Genomic DNA, 19,139 nt, shown 5'->3' with positions numbered 1-19,139 from the left:
CCTCCCTCTCTTGACTTTAGACTCTCAAAAAAAATCATATTTTTTGAAAAGAAGTTTCTGCCTGCAGAGGCAACCCTTGTTAGAAGCTTTCGTGCCAGCCTCGGAAGCCATTTTTTCCCTTGGAAGCTGTGAGGCTACCACATTCCGTGCCTGGGAATTAGGCAGCGGGGAAGACTAGACACAACAACATTCTTTTCTCAGAGAGTCAAGGACGTGTTGCCCTGCACCTGGAGGGGAGTGACTGGAGGGATGGCACCAGTTGAGATGAAGATTTGGTTGGGCCATATGATGGATCGATGGACGCAGGGGGTGGATCTTTGAATTCCTCAGATTCGGGTTTTCCTAGATATGCCACCAAGACTTCTTTAATAAATCCTGACGTGGATGAACTTTGTTAATGAGAATGGGGAGTTTCAGCTGGAATGCTGGCAGATGGGGGCTTTGTGCAGAGGTTCAACGGGCACCTTGCCTTGGCTTGATCGAGCCATTTGAAACCAGACAAAACCACAAAACAAAGAGAATGCCTGGAAGTGTGAGTTAGGGATGGTTAGGATAGTAGGTTGGAGGCAACTTCCGCGCAACATTTTTCATACCTCAATCTTATAAAACAGCTCCGCGTCCAGGAGGGTAAGCTGCTCTGAAATTTCATGGCTGTGAAAATCATGGAGGGTGCCAGGCCTGGAAACAATGAGAAAAGAAATAGGTTTGCTCAGAAGGGTATCTATTTACCCTTGAAAAGGAGTCAAAAATATCCACCACGAAATTATGGGCTGAACACGACATTTAACATCCTGTCGATGGAGATTCTCAGTCCGCCATTCAGGTTCTAGTTATCCCAAAGGTGCTTTTATCAAGAGGCGACTGGACTTTCTTTGTTTCTCTCTGAAGACCTTTCACTTCACATCCGTTCTTCAGCTCTGGTGGGGAATGGGAGGATTTATACGCCTTGCAGACAGCTAGTTATTTGCATCCTTCTTAGAGAGCCGTGGAGGCCATTCGGAGCTTTCACTGTGTCCTCAGGGTCACTGCAGATAAACCTCCAAGGGGCCTCAACGACCCTCTGAAAGGATGCAAATGACCAGCTGTCTGCAAGGAGGGTCGATCCTTCCGTTTCTCCACCCACTGAAGAGGTGTCTGGGATGAGAAGTGAAACGTCTTCAGGGAAAAACAAAGGAAGTCCAGTTGCCTCCCAAAAAAGCACCTTTGGGATGTTCAACATCCCAGTTATCTCATCTACTTGACTGCAGAAATAATGGCAGGTAGCGTTAGGAGCAGAATCTCCATTGCTAAACTCTGTTAAGTGAGCTGCGTCTGATTTTTAACCAAGCTCAGAGAACCCCAAGGACCCCACCGTCTTCCTCCTCCTAAATCCTCCCCCCTAAATCCTCCCCCCTTCTAGCACTGAAAATATGCTTCTCCAAAACGTTGAAGGACACCTTCCTGAGTAGAGGTTCTACTTCTTTCTTTCCCTCCTGCCCCACGGAGCCCCTCACCCATCTCACCTGGCTGCTACCCATCGAGCCGCCAAAGGCTTGATGGAGTTGGTGTAACGCAGCATTTTCCTCTGGTTGACTTTATCCAGGATATTTTTGCGCAAGACTCGGGCGAGGCTGAGTTCTCCATTGCACACCAGGCGGAAGACAAGCTCCATCAACAGCTTCAGGATCTCTTCGGTCAGCTCTACCAAGCTGGAAAAGGAAACCGACCCGGTGAAGGCTACACTTCCGATCTACCCAGGTAGGTGAGGAGACGCCTCTGAGGACCGCCAAGGTGGAACTCGAGTCGGGCTCAGATCTTAAACTAGATCTTCAACATACTAGTCCTCATGACGAGAGGAAGTAATTCAACAGCCCAGCAGCTGCATCTACTGAAGGCTCCTATCCACTAAGGGACATCTAAGAAGTCAGAGATCCTACAATTTGTACCAAGAGGGAAGCTCATTTGGGGTCCTGAGAAGCTTAAACTAGATCTTCAACGTGTTAGTCCTCATGATTATAGGAGGAAATCCTTTTTTAAAAAATAGATATTTTATTATTTCCATATAGGTATATTGAACACAGCGTGACCCTCCTGGTGTTTCCTCCACCATACACACCACAGTGAAAGACAAATAACATATATACTACTTATACATTGCCAGTCTTGTACAATTATTTTGGACCAACATATTCATTCTAACCCATCTATAATATCTCATTATGAGCCTCCTTAGCCTGGTTGTGCTCCGACTCCCCCCTCTTAATTCCACCCTTTGGTAATATCTGCTCCATGTGTCACAATATTCTGTTTCCCCTTCATTCTTTTTTTTAAATTCTAATGTTAATCTGTCCAATTCTGTGCAAACTAATATCTTCTTTATTATAGGAGGAAATTCAACAGCTACATCTATTGAAGGTTTGCATCCACTAAGGGACATCTAGGAAGTCACAAACCACATACTGTGTTTATTTTATAGGCAGTAAAGTTTAAGGCGACAACACATTTAGCATATTGGCTATTTGATGACCTAGAACCCACGCCTGGTTCTAGCTGGTTCTTCTCCCGCAGATCAAACCCCAGCCCGCCCAAAGACATTCCACAGAGTTTCTTCTCACCATAGTTCATCCACCACTCTCACCAGGACGAAAAACGTATTCTTGCTGACTCGTTTCTTATTGTTGTCCGGACAGTGGCAGAACTTCTCATAGGTCGGAAGGGGAGTTAAAGAAGTTAACAAGAGGCAGTGACAACCAGCCAACATTGTTGGTCTTAGATTTAGAAGGACCAAACCAGTTGATTTCTGGACATCCAGCATATCTCCAAGGTTGTGTGGGCAAGTGAGACAAGAGTTTAGAAAGGGGTGTCTAACCTTGGCAAACCTTAAAGACTGATGGACTTCAACTCCCATAACTCTGCAGCCAGCATGCTGGCTGGGGAATAGTGGAAGTCCACCAATCTTACAATTGCCAAGGTTGGACACTGTTGTGCGGAGATGGCAGCAAAATCGGACAGTGGGGAAGAACATGGGCCAGTCCAGGATGAGGGTCCTGTGACTGATACAGATATGCAGCCAGGACCATCTGGGAGTAATTTACTGACTCTAGAGCCTCCAGAATCTGGCAGCAGCAAGGCAGAGGAACAGCGGGAGCCTGTTGTGCAAAGGGAGAGGAACCTTTGCAGGAAGCAACTTTCGTTCACTTAAACCTTGAAGCTCTGTGTGGACTTTGTACTTTAGTTGGCTTTTTACAGTTCATTTGGCACTTTACCTGTTGGTATCAATTCAAAGGAGAGAAAGGTGGGTGCTTATCTCGGGGGACTGCTTGGGACTCATTACCGGCTGGGAATGAACATAATTCCCAGTGTTGAAATCTAAAACAAGACAACATCCAGCATCGTGTACTTCTGAAGGGGAAGGGAGTTACTAAACCCCAATTTTATCCCTGTCCCCCCAAAAGGATATCGGTATTGTAGTTTTTTTATAAGCTCTTCTGGGGAAATAAACGTTCGGTATGTTGTCAAGAAGGCTTCACAGTAAAGCACCAGATCTGGCCAAGATAGGAAGAAAAAAAGAGAGAGAGAGAGAAATAGAAATTAATTCATCTTCTGATCAAGCAAGTGTCCTCACCTTGGAGACCTGGGGGCGTCGCCAATTCTATCTCTCTCACCAGGGGGAACCCAGGAGGAATACAAATAAAAGGTTGGAAACATAAAAACTGGATTTATAGAGCCAGACTGGGCTTGGGGTTAAGGTAACAGGCTAGAAACGAGGAGACGGGAGGTTCTAGTACAACCTTAGGCAGAAAAGCCATCTGGGTGACCTTGGGCTGATCACCGGGAGATGTGAGTTCTAGTCTGGCTTCAGAGATGAAAGCCATCTGAGTTGACTTTGGGGCAACTTTTCAAGGATCTCCTTCCAAAATCCTTCCTGCAGCCTTTCTGGGTCTCGATGGCAACATCTGCCTCTAGTTGTGAATGTGAGCCTTGCATGAGGGTTCACTCACAGGGTCCCTCCACAGTACCTTTTACCGTCCCCTCCACAGTGGCCGTCTCTGTCGCGTGCACCAGAAGGATGTCTCCCGACCCACCCCGTACGTCTGGACCATCATCCCCCTGCAGCAGTGGAAGAGAAACCCCAAATGATGCACACGAGAAGCGAAACATCTTCACAGAAAAATTAGGAAGTCCACTTGCCTCTTGGAAAAAAAAAAAGGCACCTTTGACTTATTCATTGTACACTTTAGCTTCCAGGTGCCTGATCGTCTTTATTGCTCTTCTCTGCACTCTTTCCAGAGTCTCAGTGTCTTTAATTTTTTCTTTTTTGTATTGTGGTGACCAAAACTGGAGGAAATATTCCAAGTGTGGCCTCACCAGTGCAGTATAAAGCCTTAAGATAGATATAGATAGATAAATAAATAAATAGGAGAAGTCAGAACTTACTTCCTGTTTCAAGGTCAGCCTTTCAAGGATTTCGCTGTGGTTCACTAGCGACAATTCGTCCACTTCCTCCTCGTCCATCGGAGGGTTCTCCAAGGATTCCTGGGACTTCACTGGTCTGGATGTACAAGACAAAAAGAGCATGCCCTGCGTTGAGAGGGGGCCTATCATGGCAAGATTTCTAGTCCTCAGTGTTTTGGAAGGATTGGACTTAGATCAAAGGTTAGCCATGGATTTCGTCTGAAAATCTGGCTTGAAGTGTTCAGTGGAGTCCCTCAGAGAAAGCTTAAAACCTGGTGGATATTAGATTTTGTGCACGTATATGAAATAAGTATATATCATTTTTAATTTTGAAATGTACCCATAAAAACTAACAGAAACTAAGGAAGGGAGGGAGGGAGGGTGAGGAAGGAAGAAAAGGAAGGGTGAGGAAGGAAAAAAGGAAGGGGAGGAAGGAAGGAAGGAAGGAAGGAAGGAAGGAAGGAAGGAAGGAAGGAAGACTGGAATGGAGGGAAGGGCAGAGAAGAGAAGAGGGGAAGGTGGCAGGAAGGAAAGAAAGAAGAAAGGGTACAGCAAAAAAAAGGTAAAAAAGTTTTTTCACACATAGGACCCGTGCAGCATCCCCACGGTTATGTGATCAACACTCATGTGCTTGGCAACTCACGTGACTCATATTTATGACGGTCGCATTGGCCCCCCGGGGTCATGAGGACTACCTGTCGGAAACCTCACCTTTCATTCTCGCGCTTTTCCTTCCCTGGGGTCTCACTCAGAGACGCAGAATCTTTTGCGTGGTCGTCCTTAATCGTTGGGGTTTCCTGGACGGAAGTGGGGAGACAGGAGGAGGGAAGACTTGCGTCATTAACCACATACAGATATCCCTCAACTTATACCGTGTCTCCCCCCAGAATAAGACAGGGTCTTGTATTAATTTTTTGCTCCAAAAGACACATTAGGTCTTATTTTCCAGTTGGGTCTATTTTCACGGGAACAAGGTACAACTGTTCATTTAGTGGGCATTCGAAGTTACGACGGCACCAAAAAAAAGTGACCTGGACCACCGACCCCCCTCCATTCACGATGGTTGCAGCGTTCCCCCCCCCCACGGTCATGTGATCAAAATCCGGAGGCTTGGCAACTGGCATGTACTTATGATGGTTGCGTCGTTCCTGGGGTGGGGGCAGGTCATGCAATTCCCTTTGGCGATCGTCCGTTGTGCAAAAGTGAAAGGGGAAACTCAACAACAGTGTTCCCAATTGAACAGCTGCAGTGATTCACTTAACAACCAGGGCTAGACAGGGTGTAAAACCGGGGGACTATCTATCGTCTCAGAGTCTCCAAATAGTGGGAGACCTTGGGTTCACACCTCTTAAAATTACACAACATTCTATCTTGTCACCGTTCCTCAAAATTGAACCGAAGGCAAATCAGGTTTTTCAAGAAAGACACAGCAGCACTCTGCGGTTTCGGGACTACATTGTCGTTGGTTTTCTCAAGGTGGCCGAAATGCATCCAAAAATGGAAGATCTAGTAGATCCGTGTTGTTGTTGTTTTTTAAACCCGCCCTCTTGAAGAGGTATGGACTTCAACTCCCAGAATTCCTCAGCCAGCAGGAATTCTGGGAATTGAAACCCACAGCTCTTCAAGTTTCCAAGCTTTGAAATCACCAAGGAATCCAATTTTCCGTAGGCGAGAAACCCACTTCTCTTCCCTGCTGAGCCATCAAATCCAACCGATTCTTCCACAAAAACATTTAAAATAGCAGAATGTACATCTTCTAGGCTGGAAAATATCCAGTGTGATAGTCAGAGGGGAAATTAAAATCCACAGGGGATTAGATAGGAAAGTCCTTAAGGTTGTGAAAAGGAAACCAAAAAAATAAAAATAAAAAATGCTTTTCTGATTCTGGATAGGAATTTTAAACTCAGTTTGGTACGAGGCACCCCCAAAATGGCAGCGTTGTGCAATAAAAGAGGGGAGCCTAATGGAATCCAGGTATGATTAGAAGAGAATATTGCCAGTATATTCACGATCTGAAACAGAGCTTGGTAACCAGGTCAGCCAACGAGGACTGTTTGGAAACTGAAACTAAGAGTAGTCTAGCCGTGGTTCTAAGCTCTGCAGCTCTGAAGCTGTGAGTCTGTCAGTTGAAGATGAAACTAACTTGCTTGCTTGCTGAAGACTGAGCTCTGCTCTGAACTTGCAACATATTTCTTTTTGAGTTTGCTCCACGTTGGAGAAACCTACAACTGGTTTGTAAAATCTACTGATGTTTATAAAGATGTTACATGAAGCATCAGCCCTCTGTGTTTATTTTTCTGGCGCTGAATTATCGCTGCAAAACTCTCGATAAATATTTATAGCTCCGGTTGAGCTGTGGGGGTCCTTGGTGCTTGGGGTTTTTTTGTGCAGACTTTTCGTGACCCAACTAGGCAATGTTATCAGTGCTGGAAGGAAATGGGGTTTGCGAGGAGAAGGAGGGGAAGGGGGAGGAAGAAAGGGAGGAGGAGGACCGCTGGGTTCTTGGTTCTCTCAGCTGGGCTGTTTCCATGCAGACATTTCACGACCCAGCTAGGGAACACCATCAGTGCCGATGAGTGTGCCTTGCTCCCTGTTCATATAGGCCAGAGTTCAGGTCCCGAATGCCGGGAGCGGGCGAGAAAGGAGGAACGAGACCTGCCTGCTACTCCTTCCCAGTAGGCATGCAAAGCCGTTGGCAGGGCTCGTCCTGGTTTTACTTACTCCTTCTGAGTAGGAAGGGAGAAGCTCCCCATTGCTTTGACCCGAGGAGTACAGATTGACGTATTCACCCTCCCTGGCTACCTCGCCAACGTGGTCACTCTACAGAGACAGAAGGGAAGGGAAGCAAAGGGGTGATCCCACCTGGGGGGATGGACCCAGCACTCCCCAGAAAAGCACGGCGGGACAGGTAGGCTCACCGGAACATTCTCTAGCTATTCAGAGGGGGCAGGAGGGAGGGACCTATGCGACATTCGAGACAGGCCCTCACCCACCTGATGAAAATCGTCCTCCCAATTATTATTATTATTATTATTTTTAAAAAGGATAACCGTTGTTCTCCAAACAATGCTAGCAAAACCCTGGAGGGGCTGCTTAGAACAATTCCCTAAAAGCCACAGGGCCCCCTTCTAATAATAGAGCCAGTTTGATCCAATGGTTAAGGCACCAAACTAGAAAGTAGAAGATGTGAATTCTAGTTCCACTTTAACCACGAAAGGCAGCTGAGTGACGCTGAGCCAATCAATCCCCAGGAGATGGTGAGTTCTAGTCCTGCCTTAGCCACGAAAGGTAGCTGGGTGACTTTGGGCCAGCCACTTTCTCTCAGCCCTAGGAAGGAGGCAATGGGTAAGCCAACTACGACTGGGTCCCCCATCCCCACCCAAGGTGAGCTCGGGCCCCATCCGGTTTTCTCACCGAAGACTTCTGGAGATGTTCGGTGAAAGAGGATTCAGAAGGGAGTGAGACAGAAGCAGTCTTGTCTTGAGAAGAAGAGGAGGAGGAGGAGGAAGAGGAGGAGGAGGAAGAAGAAGATGGCCGCTCCGTGGTGCCAAGGGGCTGGCCAGATGTGGCTGGTGCCGCCGGCGGGTCCGAATTCGGAGCCTGGTGTGCAGGTGGAAAAGCCTGAGGAGAGGGTGCAGCGGCCAAAGTAGAGGAAAGAAAGGGAGGGATGGCGGGAACTGGGCCCCGAGGCACGAAGTCTTGGGAGAAAGACCTGAAGACGGATTTGTACTGGGGGGAAACGGGACGAGGGTGAAGCGGAAAGGGCGAGGGGGAGAAAATGGCAGCAAGTCAACGAGAAAGGGTAGCGTTGAAGGGGAGGGGAGGAGGGGAGGAGAGAAAAAGAAAGAGAGAGAGAGAGAGAAGGAATTAGAACAACGTACACAGTCGCTCAGTTGGCTTCCCCGTTGGGGAAACTCCCTTGGCTAAGAATCCGGAGCAGGCCAAAGCCAGGAACGAGAAGGGAGCTGGATTCTCCCTCCTGGGGTGGGGGAAAAAAGGACGACATTCCGATAGGAAATCTAGAAGGGAGGGCGAAAACAGAAAAGGGCCTTTGGCAGGTGGTTCCCCACTTGCAAGGGGCAGGAGGCCCGGGCCAGGCACGATGCAAACGGCTCGCGAATGCACTCGACGCCGGGTGAGAAGTCCACCCCTTGCTTCCTCCCTCCACGCTGGAAGGAAGATCTCCCCGTTTCAAGGATTCGGCACCGTGTGATCAAAAGCATCCCTGGCACGGCAACTGCCGCCATGCACACACACCCCTGACCTAACCAAATCCACGACGATTGGAAGAATCTCGTCGAAATCTTCCTTACCGCCTCCTTTTAGTTTGATGGAGAACATCTAGCACTGATGTGGTTACCTAGTTGGGTCATGAAATGTCTGCATGGAAACAGAGCAGCTCAGAGAGCACCAAGGACCCCACAGTCTTTTTCTTCCTCCTCCTTCTCCTCCTCCCCTCCACCTCCTCATCTTCCCGCCCCCTCCTCCTCCTCCATCCCATTCTGTTCTGGCGCTGATGAGATTACCTAGTTGGGTCATGAAATGTCTGCAAGAAAATAAGCAAACTCAGAGAGCACCAAAGACCATCCTCCTCCTCCTCCCTTCCACCCACTACCTTCTAGCACTGAGGAGGTTACCTAGTAGGGTCATGAGACGTCTGCCCGAAAACGACCCAGCTCAGAGAGCACCCAAGAACCCCACAGATTGGGACCTTCTCCGCAGATGGGCTCCAGCGGAGTCCAAAAGTTTGGGAGAATAAACCCAATGGTCCCGGTGACGCACTCAAGGTCGAGATCCCGCAAGGTTATCCTGGGACACACGTTGCGTTTGCCTCCGTTCATCATAAAGACAAGTCGACAAGCGGAAAGAGCGAGAGGAAGCAAGCTGCGAAAGGCAAGGCGTTCCGTTAGTAACTCACCGAGTGCGCGGGAAAGGAACTGTTCTGCTGGAGGAAGGAGTTAGAGACGGACACGGTGAGGGCCTGGCCTGTGCCCGCCTCCTCCTCGGAGGCCAGGGGGCCCTTAGATGGCTGGACACAGTAGGAGACAGAAGAGAAGGGAGCAGGGAAAATAGCCTGTTGGAAGGAGAGAAAGAAAAGGAGCGAGGGAGAAAGACGAAAGGAAGAGAGAGAGAGAAAAAAAGAACAACCTACATCGATGGGAGATGAACCCAGGGCCTGCCTTGGGGTGGGGTTGGACTAGAAAGCCTCTTAAGGTCCCGTCCAAGTGCTTCGGTGCTGGATTCTCCTCCTATCCAAATACAGGCAGTCTTCAACCTACATCAGTTTGTTTAGTGACGGTGAATAACAGAGTCGGAGGGGAGGTCTTCTAGTAGTCCAATCCCCTGCTTAAGTAGTCCTCGAACTTACAACCGTTCAAAGTTACGACGGCGGCACTGGGGGAAAAAAGCGTGATCCCCTTTGGCTGGGACTCACTCATCAACGGTGGCGAGAAAGGTTGTAAAAGGGCGAGAGCGAAACTCACTTGGGAACCGCCCCACTGAAGCAACCGAAACGTTGGGCCGATTGGGGTCATTAAGGCAAAGACCCCCCGTGCGTGGAGAGAGTTGGGACGCCAGCCCCCGCATGCAGGCCAAGGGCCCAATTGTTTCATATTTGCTTTCAGGAAACGTGGCGAGAAGCGAAAGGGGAAGGGCTAAACATCTGAGGATTTTTCTCCCCCCAAAAACAGGGAAAAGGAAAATAAAACCAACAAAAAAAGAGAGAGACTGAAATTCAGGAAAAAAACAAAAACGAAACAAAAGCAAAACCCCAATGGAATAAAACAGAAAAGGGAGCAGGCAGGCGGTAGAAGGCGAGAGAAGAAACAGAGGAACAAAAACGCTTCAATGCCAACGCCACACCGCTGGGGAAACTGAGGCAGGGAATAACGCCTCCTGGTTAATGACACCCCGGTGCATATACACAGTTGATAAACATTTAGATGTGTAACGGTTATTGCACAAACACACATGTATCCATTATACAGGATATATAGACAAATGCACACACACATATTATATAATAGGTACATCATCACAGTTATTGCACAAACACACGTATCTATCTATTATAAAAGACCTTCAAGGTCCCTGTTATACTCTAGGTCAGTTCTGGAGGTGGAACTTAGAAGAAGGCACCAGCTGAGGATGGACCAGGAACATTCCCTACAACCAAGTGTAATAAAACAGCGCTCACCCTTTCCTGGAACAAAAGCCACAATAATCACACTGGATTTGGACCACGGACCAAAACAGAGGCTCCGTATCTCTTAGGGTGGGCGAGAAGGAACTGAACCAAGATGGAGCAGAAGAGGAGGAAGAAGAGGAAGAGGAGGACTCACCAGTTGTCTCTGTTTGGGTGGGAGAGCTGGAGGCGGGGCCAGATCCTGGCCTGTGCTGCTGAAGGAATCACTGAACCCATAAACCTCCATCAGGTGCTTATTCTTCTGCTGGTAGATGTGTTCGTTCTGCGGGGTTTGGTAGAACATGGAAGGCTGAGGTTCGGAGTAGTCTTCCACGAACTGCATATAGGCCAACACTGCAAGAGAGAATGGACACGAGTGTGTGTTTGTGTGTGTGTGGGGGGGGTTCACCTTCTTGGTGAGGTGCTTGGAGAAACCTCCTCTTCTACATCCCCGGGTTGGTTGGAGGGATTCACAGAAGAAAGACGTGAAATTAAGAAGATGACTTTGAAGGCTTAACCTAGGATGACCCGGACGTTGTGTGGAATACAGAAGCAACGAAGTCACAAAAACGGGTGAAGTCCCTTTAATCCCTTCAACTTGGCTTCAAAGCTCGTGTTATCCTTGACTGGAGAAGAAACTCCCCCACAAACAGTTGTGAAAGGGAAGAACTGCCGTTCAAACTCAAAACACACATAAATAGAAAAAAACTACACAAACCACACGGAAGCAATTTAGGAGACACGGCAGGATAAGGGCTCGAAGACGTCCACTGATATCGAAATACACACACTGGGAAGGACGCCAGAACTCAGATAAGCAATGAAAGACTAGAATTATTTCACGCTTTGCTTCCAGCACTGGGCCATGCGCAGTTGGTCCTTTTAAACAGTCCTCACAGCTACAGCCCGTGAAGGGGATCGGGGCCCCTTCCTCCCCCGTAGACTACACCATTCACATTTCTCCCTTATCCTCTCCTCTCTGCGTGCCCTAGGATGAAGAGAGGACGGGCCTGGGTCTTCCTCTGACTGCCTAGTGCCCTGCCTGTGCCCTTCCCCAGGTTCCTCCACAACTTCCGGAGCCACACCTCCACTCCCTATCGGCTGTTCCTCCTCTCCCTCGGAGTCAGACTCCAACAGAGGCATGACATAACCATAGTTCCAAGTGTGACCATCTTAGACCAGTCTTTTCTTCACCCATGCACACTGTTTTAGGTACCTTCTGTGGCCATGGACCCCCCAAGACTTGAACTCAAGATTTTAAATCATAACATGTGTTCAAGTCTTCCTGGATCCACTGTGATGAGCCCCCAGGTTGAGGACCCATTGTCCTGGACCAAATCCAAAACCACAAAGGAATTCCTGCGGGCTTGATACACTCAGGCAAACCAGCAATCAACAGGCATGGTGAGATAAGCAACTTGTAGACACCATTCAAAAAAAAAAAGACGATCAAAAAGCCCAAAAGGAAACAGAAAGATCAACATATCTTACCAGCAATCAACATCCAGGTGACCAACAATCCAAAAATCAGCAATACCCCAAGCAAGAAACTTGACAACTCGGATAAAGAAGCAAGATCAATGAGAAATCCAGATTCATTTAACAACCGGGTTACTAACTTCACAAATGCAAGGATTCAATTAACAACTTTGACAAGCAAAGGTGTAAACGTTAACACCTTTTTCACTTAGCAACCTACATTTTGGGCCCAATTGGGGGCGTAACTCGAGGACTACCAGCAATAATAAAGGCAAATCAGACTCAGCCAGTCCAACATAAATATCCCTCAATTGCTCAACTCTTAACCCAGAGGGCAAAATTCTTATCCGGACTTCTAAAACAGACTCAACTTTCCTGTTCCTTTTTTTGTGTGTGCGTGTGTGAGAGAGAGTATCCAAAAAGTGCTAAGTCAGCAATCTAAACAAATCAGGATTAAGTGAGAGTCGCCATGTGATTAAACCAACAGCTGGGCAGAAAGAGGAAAAAGCAAATTTGGGTGCCGAGTGCCAAAAAACGACACTAAACCAACATTTTTTTAAAAAACACACACACACACAAAAAAAACCAAAGTCCTTGGTAAACCATACGATCTTCGATCTTCTTCGTGTTTCTTGGGAGGGAAATTCTTTAAAAGCCAACCGCTGTTTTTAAGCCTGTTGATGTTGGGAGAATTACTCAGAACTTGGTGGTGAATCATAGGTTTGCCTAGTTTAATTCTGCCACTTTTGCAGGGGGTGGGGAAGTCCCCCCCCCGTTGTGGTTTTGAAGACATGCAGCCGGCAGGAACTGTGGGGTGACACTGTGAAGAGCCGGCTGTCCTGCGATGGGAAGTGGAAGAGAAACTCAGCGGGGAGGGTTGAGGGTTGAAACGCTTTAGATTAAGACTTAATTCTTTCTTGCGTATCTCTTCATGATAGGGTGACTATGTTGGGTGGACTCACTGCCCTACAGTGGAAAGTAGAAGAATAACGGGGCTGGAAGAGACCTTGGAGGTCTTCTAGCCCAACCCTCTGCCTAGGCAGGAAACACTACACTACTTCAGACAAAGGGTTAGCCAACGTTTTTTTAAAAAAAACCTCCAGTGTTGGAGCATCCACAACTTCTGGAGTTAAGTGGTTTCTCTGCTTATTTGTTCTCCCTGCCAGGAAATTCCTCCCTGGTTCCATGTTGCTTCCTTCCTCGGTTAATTTCCATCCGTTGTTTCTCCTCTTCGTTGTTTTGGTGCTTTGGAGAATAACTTGACCGCCTCTTCTTTATGGCAGCCCCTCAAATATTGAAACCCTGCTGTTGTTATTGTGCAAAGCTGGGGGGGGCTCCCCTTGCGGTGGCTTTTAAAAGGAGAAAGGAAAAGAAAGGGAAGGGAAGGGAGGGGGAGGGAGGGAAGAAGGGAGGGAGGAAGAAAGGAAAGAAGGGGGGAAAGGCAAAGGAAGGAAAGGAGTAAAGAAAGTAAAAGGGAAGGAAGAAAGAGAGAAACGGAGGAAAAAAGGAGGGAAAGAAGGAAAGGAGAAAAGAAAGAAAAAGGGAAGGAAGGAAAAGAGAGAAACGGAGGAAAAAAAGGAGGGAAAGAAGGAAAGGAGAAAAGAAAGAAAAAGGGAACGAAGGAAAAGAGAAAAGGAAAAAAGGAGGAAAAGAAGGAAAGGAGAAAAGAAAGAAAAAGGGAAGGAAGGAAGGAAGAAAAGGAGGAAAAAAGGAGGAAAGAAAGGAAAGGAGAAAAAGAAAAAGGGAAGGAAGAAAGGAAGAAAGAGAGAAAAGGAGGAAAAAAGGAGGAAAGGAAAAGGGAAGAAATCAGAAGCAATTTTATATTTTCTTCTTTTTTTTGGCTTGGTCTTTTTCTGGGGTTTTTGCCTTCTCCTCTCTTTATCCTAAATCCTCCTTTATCCTAAACATTACTTCCCGTTAGATTTTAGTCTTCCTTTTTGAACGTTTTTAATACGGTTATGTTAAAAATAAAAAACCCCGAGCAGAGGAGGGAGCCCTTACTGTGTTTGTTCTTCTTCTCGGGCAGGGGTGGAGGCTCCTCGGAGTCTCTGGGCGCGTTGGGGCTGGAGAAATCAGCCAGGAATTCCACGGGGGGCCCCGGCTTTCCAGGCTGATAGGGCAGGACAGCCGCAAAAGGGGTGAAGACCCAGGGCAGGAGGGGCGGGACGCTTAAGTCCTCCTCCGAAATATTGTCGTACTGCGAAGGGTGCCTCTCCAGGAGGACCCGGCAACCGGAGACGTCGAAGGAGGAAGCCGGCGTCCCTCTCCGCTTCTTCTCGGGAAGAGCTGGGGGGACCTCGACCGCCGGAGCTGCGGCTGGGGAGACACAATTCTCTGGAAGTTGGAAAGGCGGTCCAAGAAACGGAGAGGCGGATTCCCGCAGGCCCTCTGGCAAAGGGCTGAGCACCCCGAGTCCCGGCTGGGGGATCTGGTCCGTGTTCGAGAGATCTTGCTGCAGGAACTCGTAATCAGGATCGTAATGATCTACAGGAAAGAGAGCGAGAAACGCTATATGAGGAACGGAGGAGTTGGAAGGGACAGTTTTACTTATTCCCAGGGACATTCAGCTGTGTCTTTACTCCCGTGTCGGCAGCCCTTGTTCCTTAACTGTTCCCTTCTTCTGGCAGCTCTGTGCATGCGCACACTGGGAACAGGCTCCAGCTGTTCTTCTTCCCCACTGATCTCTGACTGCAAAGGCAGCTGAACCTGATACTCGTGACGGGTGGGAGTTGAACCGGCGATCGCACCTCTCAGCCCAGGGCAGCCCCACGCTGAGCCCCTCGGCAGCCCAGCAGACTCCCCACCTCCTTACCTAACGTTTCACAGCTTGTGTTGTGCGAGCACTGCCCACTGTCGCAATCCAAGGAGGAGAGCTGTTCGTCCGACTTGCTTAGCTTCCCCATGCTGCTGTAGGGCGAGAGGCGGGGAGATTCCCCTCCGTAGGACTGGCTGCCCCCCGACAGCCTCCGTTGGGGGTAGCAATCGTTTTCAAACTCCTGTGGGTGGGAGGGAGAAGCGGTCCAGGCAGAGTCAACTGTTGCCCTAATTAAACCACGAGCCTCAAGCCAAGGATTGATTAGGGGTGAACTTGTCGGCACGGCCTGTGTCTTTATAAACAACCCACCTTGGAATTAAACAAGATGGCTGCCCTGCCGAAAACTCCCCAATCGCCTCTTTCAGAATAGGGGAAACGGACAGGTACATTTCAAGCCTCTGAATCCAGGAAGGGAAACGATCTCAAATTTGGACGGACTTCTGTACAAGTGGAGTCCTTGACTTACAACCGCAACGGAGCCCCCAAAATTTCTGGGCCAAGCAAGAAGGTGGACGGGTGAGTTTTGCCCCATTTCGCAACCTTCCTTGCAACTTGTCGTTAAGTGAATCCCTGCAGCGAAGTCAGTAACCCGGTTGTTAAGCGAATCTGGCTTTCTCTTGGCTCCGCTTGCTCAGAAGGTTGCAAAAGGAGGAACGCTTGACTCAACCAACCCACCCCCACGGGAACGTGGCAACCGTCATAAATATGAGCCACTTGCCAAGTGTCCGAATTTGGATCCCGTGGCCATGGGGATGTTGCAGCGTGAAAAATGGCCGTAAGTCATTTCTTTTCCAGGGTTGCTGCACGGACGGTCACTAAATCAACTGTAAGTTAAGGACCACCTGTGATAAGGAGGTTTATAAAGGGACACCCCATCCTATCTGGATAGCTTCTGGGTCAGACAGGGCTGGTACTTTACCTGTTTGTTGATCCCAATGGGTAAACTGGAGCCACTGGTTGCTCGGCTCATGGGGGCTACGATAGCCACTCGTGTAGGGGAGGGTACCGACTGGCGTTTCTTAGGAGGCAGAGCTGGGGGGAGGCTGCACAAGGAGGAGGAAAATTGAGAATATTGTCGCTAAAGTGAAATGTTCTGACCCAGGTCCCCCAAGTCGGTGCCTTTACCTGTTTTCCGCCACTCGAATGCAAGGAAGGGGCGGTTTGGGTGGGGCGATCTCTTCGTCTGCGGCATCAGCCGGCACTTCTGCGGTCGGAGTCTTCCCGGCCGTCTTGTTGAGGATCTCCATCTCCCGATCCGTCAAGGGAAGCTCCAACTGGCTGGAGAGGGGGAGACAATCAACAGACATGACAGATGGATGGATAGATGGATAATAGACGCAGAAACAGACAGACATCAAAGGAAATAAGAGGTAGGAGAGCTGGTTGCCAGGCACTTCAGACTGACTGATGCCTCCCTTTTGTGAAACCGCCCACGAGGAGGTTGTATCCCTGGAGGCCCTCAGAACAACTCCAACTCTTGGAAAGAAAGATCTCTGAACTTTTTGTCCACTCACCTGTCTTCTGTAGACACAGGTAAGGTGGGCTTGACAGGGCTGGTGGGAGATGGGCGCTCCTGCTTCTCGATTGTGAGCTTCACCAGCTCCTGGTTATCAACAGAACACAAGTCAACCCCCAACTCTTCTTTTCTTGAGACTAGCCAGAGCCAAATCACGCAGCCATTTTTCCTGTGGTTTAGTCTCCAGGCCTTTGATCTCAACGTCGTTTTTTTGTAATTTGTGGTGAGCAAAACTGGTTGCAGTGTATTCCAGGTGTGGCCTTACTAGGGTTTTGTAAAGCGGCACTAATACTTCACGTGATCTTGATTCTATGCTTCTGTTTACACAACCCAGGATTGCATTAATTTTTATGGCTGCTCCTCTCAACCATTCATCATACAATTTAGCCTTCAGACCCTTTATTGCCTTTGTTGGTCCTTACACACTAACTCTACAAGGGGCTCATGGGGCGTGTTGTTGCCCGCTAGCGGAGCTGGCACCAGACTCGGACAGTGAGGAGGTTGGGGAGGGACATGGGCCAGTCCTGGAGTCTGGGAAGGCTCGGACGAGGGCTCTGCGTCGGAGGCGGAGATGGGGCCAGGGCCCTCCGACAGTTATCAGCTGCCGTCGAAGATCAGTGGGGAAGAAGAACAGCCGGAGCCTGTTCCCAGTGTGCACATGCGCAGAGCTGCCAGGAGAAGGGAACAGCTAAGGAACAAGGGTCAACTCAGGAGTAAAGGCTCAGGTGGATGGCCCCTCCCAGGGGGAATAAAGGGGAGTGAAAGGGGAGTGGGGCTTTGCAGGAGACAATTAGTTTGATTCATGAGGGTGAAGTTCCTGACTTCTTGCTGCTATAGTGTGGTGTTTGGAAGAGATTGGCCTGGCAGCTCTCCAAGCCTGATAAAGGTCTGTGAAATCTCATGAAAGACCATTGGCCAAGACTTTGCTGGAGAGGAATTCCCTTTACAGCCTAAATAAAAGGGGTTTTAAGCAAGACCCATACCTTAACTCCATCCAGAACTGCCTTGATAACCCCCTTAACTGTATTCACCACTTCTTTGTCTTCAGCGTTGATGCCTTCCAGCATCACTTGATCGGACCATCGGATTAAATTTCCCAAGCTCTGATACACGCGGCTGTAACAGGAAGTGATGGCAGAACTGCAGAAGTGGAAAGAAGGAGAAGAGGTCAGAAGGAAGAAGAGGCGGGGAGAGTCCGGCCTTAAGTAAAGAATTGTCAGAAGTCAGCAAGGCGCCGCAACTAAACATTCCTTCCTTCATAAAGGCCATTCTCTCTCTCTCTCTTTTGGGGAGTACCATTTAGCTTATTCCAGTGGTCTCCAAACTTTAAGACGGGTGGACTTCGACTCCCAGAATTCTCCAGCCAGGAGCTTTAGAGAAGAAGTAAACCCCTTCTTCTATTTGACAGTCCCTCAATCATCATATTTCTCCTAATTGTTTTCTTCGATAGGCTAGATTGGTGCCCCGAGCTCCCTCAATCATTCACCCTAATCGTTCGAGGAAGGGACTGCCCAACAGCTACCAAATTCTCCATCCAAGCTGCACAACGAGCACCTCAATCTCCGTCGCAGACGTTGAGGGAAAGGACGGACTGCCCAATTAGCACCCAACTCGCAGTCCAACTTACTCAACCCCTTGCGTCCTGACTCACCTCTGCTGAATCCGTGGGTCCGTCTGAACCAGAGGCAAGATGGCTTCCAGAACTTTGCTGGCTGATCCTGGCAACATCTCCAACACCTTGTTATCAATGGCCATTTTGTCCACAATGGTCTTAAAGTAGCGCAGGGCACTCACTACGTCCTTCTCCTTCTCTTCCAGCCAGCTTAAGTTCTGAGACAGAAAGACCCCTTTTACAAAGCTTCCTATCGGCCCGGATAGCTACAAGACAGGCAAATTCTTCCCCAACCACCCATCCATTCTGCTCATCCATCCGTTGATCCATCTTCATTCAGTCTGTCTTATTAATCCATCCGTCCATTCTGTCAATCCATCGATCCATCATCTATACCCATTCATTTTATAGATCTATTCGTAGAATAGGACAGAATTCTTTATTGGCCAAGTGGGACGGGATGTACCAGAAATTTGTCTCCGTTGCATAAGCTCTTTTCACCTATCCAGCCATCCTTTTTATCTACCTCTCCATTCCACGCATCCATCCGTCCACTCTACTTATCCATCCATCCATCCACCCACCTTCCCATTAATTATATCTATTCATTTGGAAGTCAAATGGTTCTAAATTCTAAATGCCCCATTCTGAACCCACAAAAACAGTTCCTGAACTACAGCAGCTTTGGGCTCACCATTCCCAAAAGATCAATATGCCACTTCTGATGTTAAACCACTTCTAGAAACACGTTTTGGACAGAGAGGACCATTTAACAACCCTCTCTCAACAGAGGGGGAGGCGTAGGACTCCCACCTACCTCCTGTTTACAACACAATCCTCTCAGCAGTTCCAAGCGTCAGGGTTCCCACAATTGCCCTAATTAAATCATAAACTTGAGCCAGCTTCAAACTAATCCAAAAGATTTATTAGGGGCAACATAACCAGTATGAAGCCCACTCTGAGACACGTAATTTACTATCCCCTATGACCCTGTTTCCCTCCAGCCCCCTGGGTGTGTCATGAATCAGATTCTCCAACCATTCACGGGCTGGGTGTCATCAATCACATTCTCCAATGAAGGATTTTCCCAGGCAGAAGA

General features: G+C 48.5%; 1 protein-coding gene across 4 annotated transcripts in view; it reads right to left on the bottom strand.

The window, feature by feature from the left end:
* The window catches only part of RAPGEF1 (Rap guanine nucleotide exchange factor 1), a 46,436-nt gene that overhangs the window by 7,454 nt on the left and 19,843 nt on the right, over positions 1–19,139 (bottom strand). Inside the window, exons 3-20 of one of the 4 annotated variants that reach the window (XM_087914349.1) lie at positions 18,080–18,258; positions 17,412–17,568; positions 16,427–16,515; positions 16,038–16,190; positions 15,832–15,955; positions 14,910–15,093; positions 14,099–14,581; positions 10,776–10,972; positions 9,353–9,508; positions 7,849–8,163; positions 7,156–7,254; positions 5,146–5,231; positions 4,417–4,531; positions 3,999–4,089; positions 3,440–3,524; positions 2,595–2,687; positions 1,503–1,688; positions 594–678 (exon numbers count right to left, since the gene is read on the bottom strand). In XM_087914349.1, the coding sequence (XP_087770475.1) occupies positions 594–678; positions 1,503–1,688; positions 2,595–2,687; positions 3,440–3,524; positions 3,999–4,089; positions 4,417–4,531; positions 5,146–5,231; positions 7,156–7,254; positions 7,849–8,163; positions 9,353–9,508; positions 10,776–10,972; positions 14,099–14,581; positions 14,910–15,093; positions 15,832–15,955; positions 16,038–16,190; positions 16,427–16,515; positions 17,412–17,568; positions 18,080–18,258 (2,877 nt within the window). The remainder of the gene's footprint in view (positions 1–593; positions 679–1,502; positions 1,689–2,594; positions 2,688–3,439; positions 3,525–3,998; positions 4,090–4,416; positions 4,532–5,145; positions 5,232–7,155; positions 7,255–7,848; positions 8,164–9,352; positions 9,509–10,775; positions 10,973–14,098; positions 14,582–14,909; positions 15,094–15,831; positions 15,956–16,037; positions 16,191–16,426; positions 16,516–17,411; positions 17,569–18,079; positions 18,259–19,139) is intronic. The other 3 variants (XM_087914350.1, XM_087914351.1, XM_026712379.2) reach the window with 3 other exon arrangements.

The sequence above is a fragment of the Pseudonaja textilis genome, chromosome 17 (genome assembly GCF_049901715.1).
Source record: "Pseudonaja textilis isolate UNSWEBS1 chromosome 17, rPseTex1.2, whole genome shotgun sequence".
NCBI lineage: Eukaryota > Metazoa > Chordata > Lepidosauria > Squamata > Elapidae > Pseudonaja > Pseudonaja textilis.
Note: the sequence above shows the minus strand (reverse complement) of the source record. Positions and strands in the feature narration are given on the sequence as shown.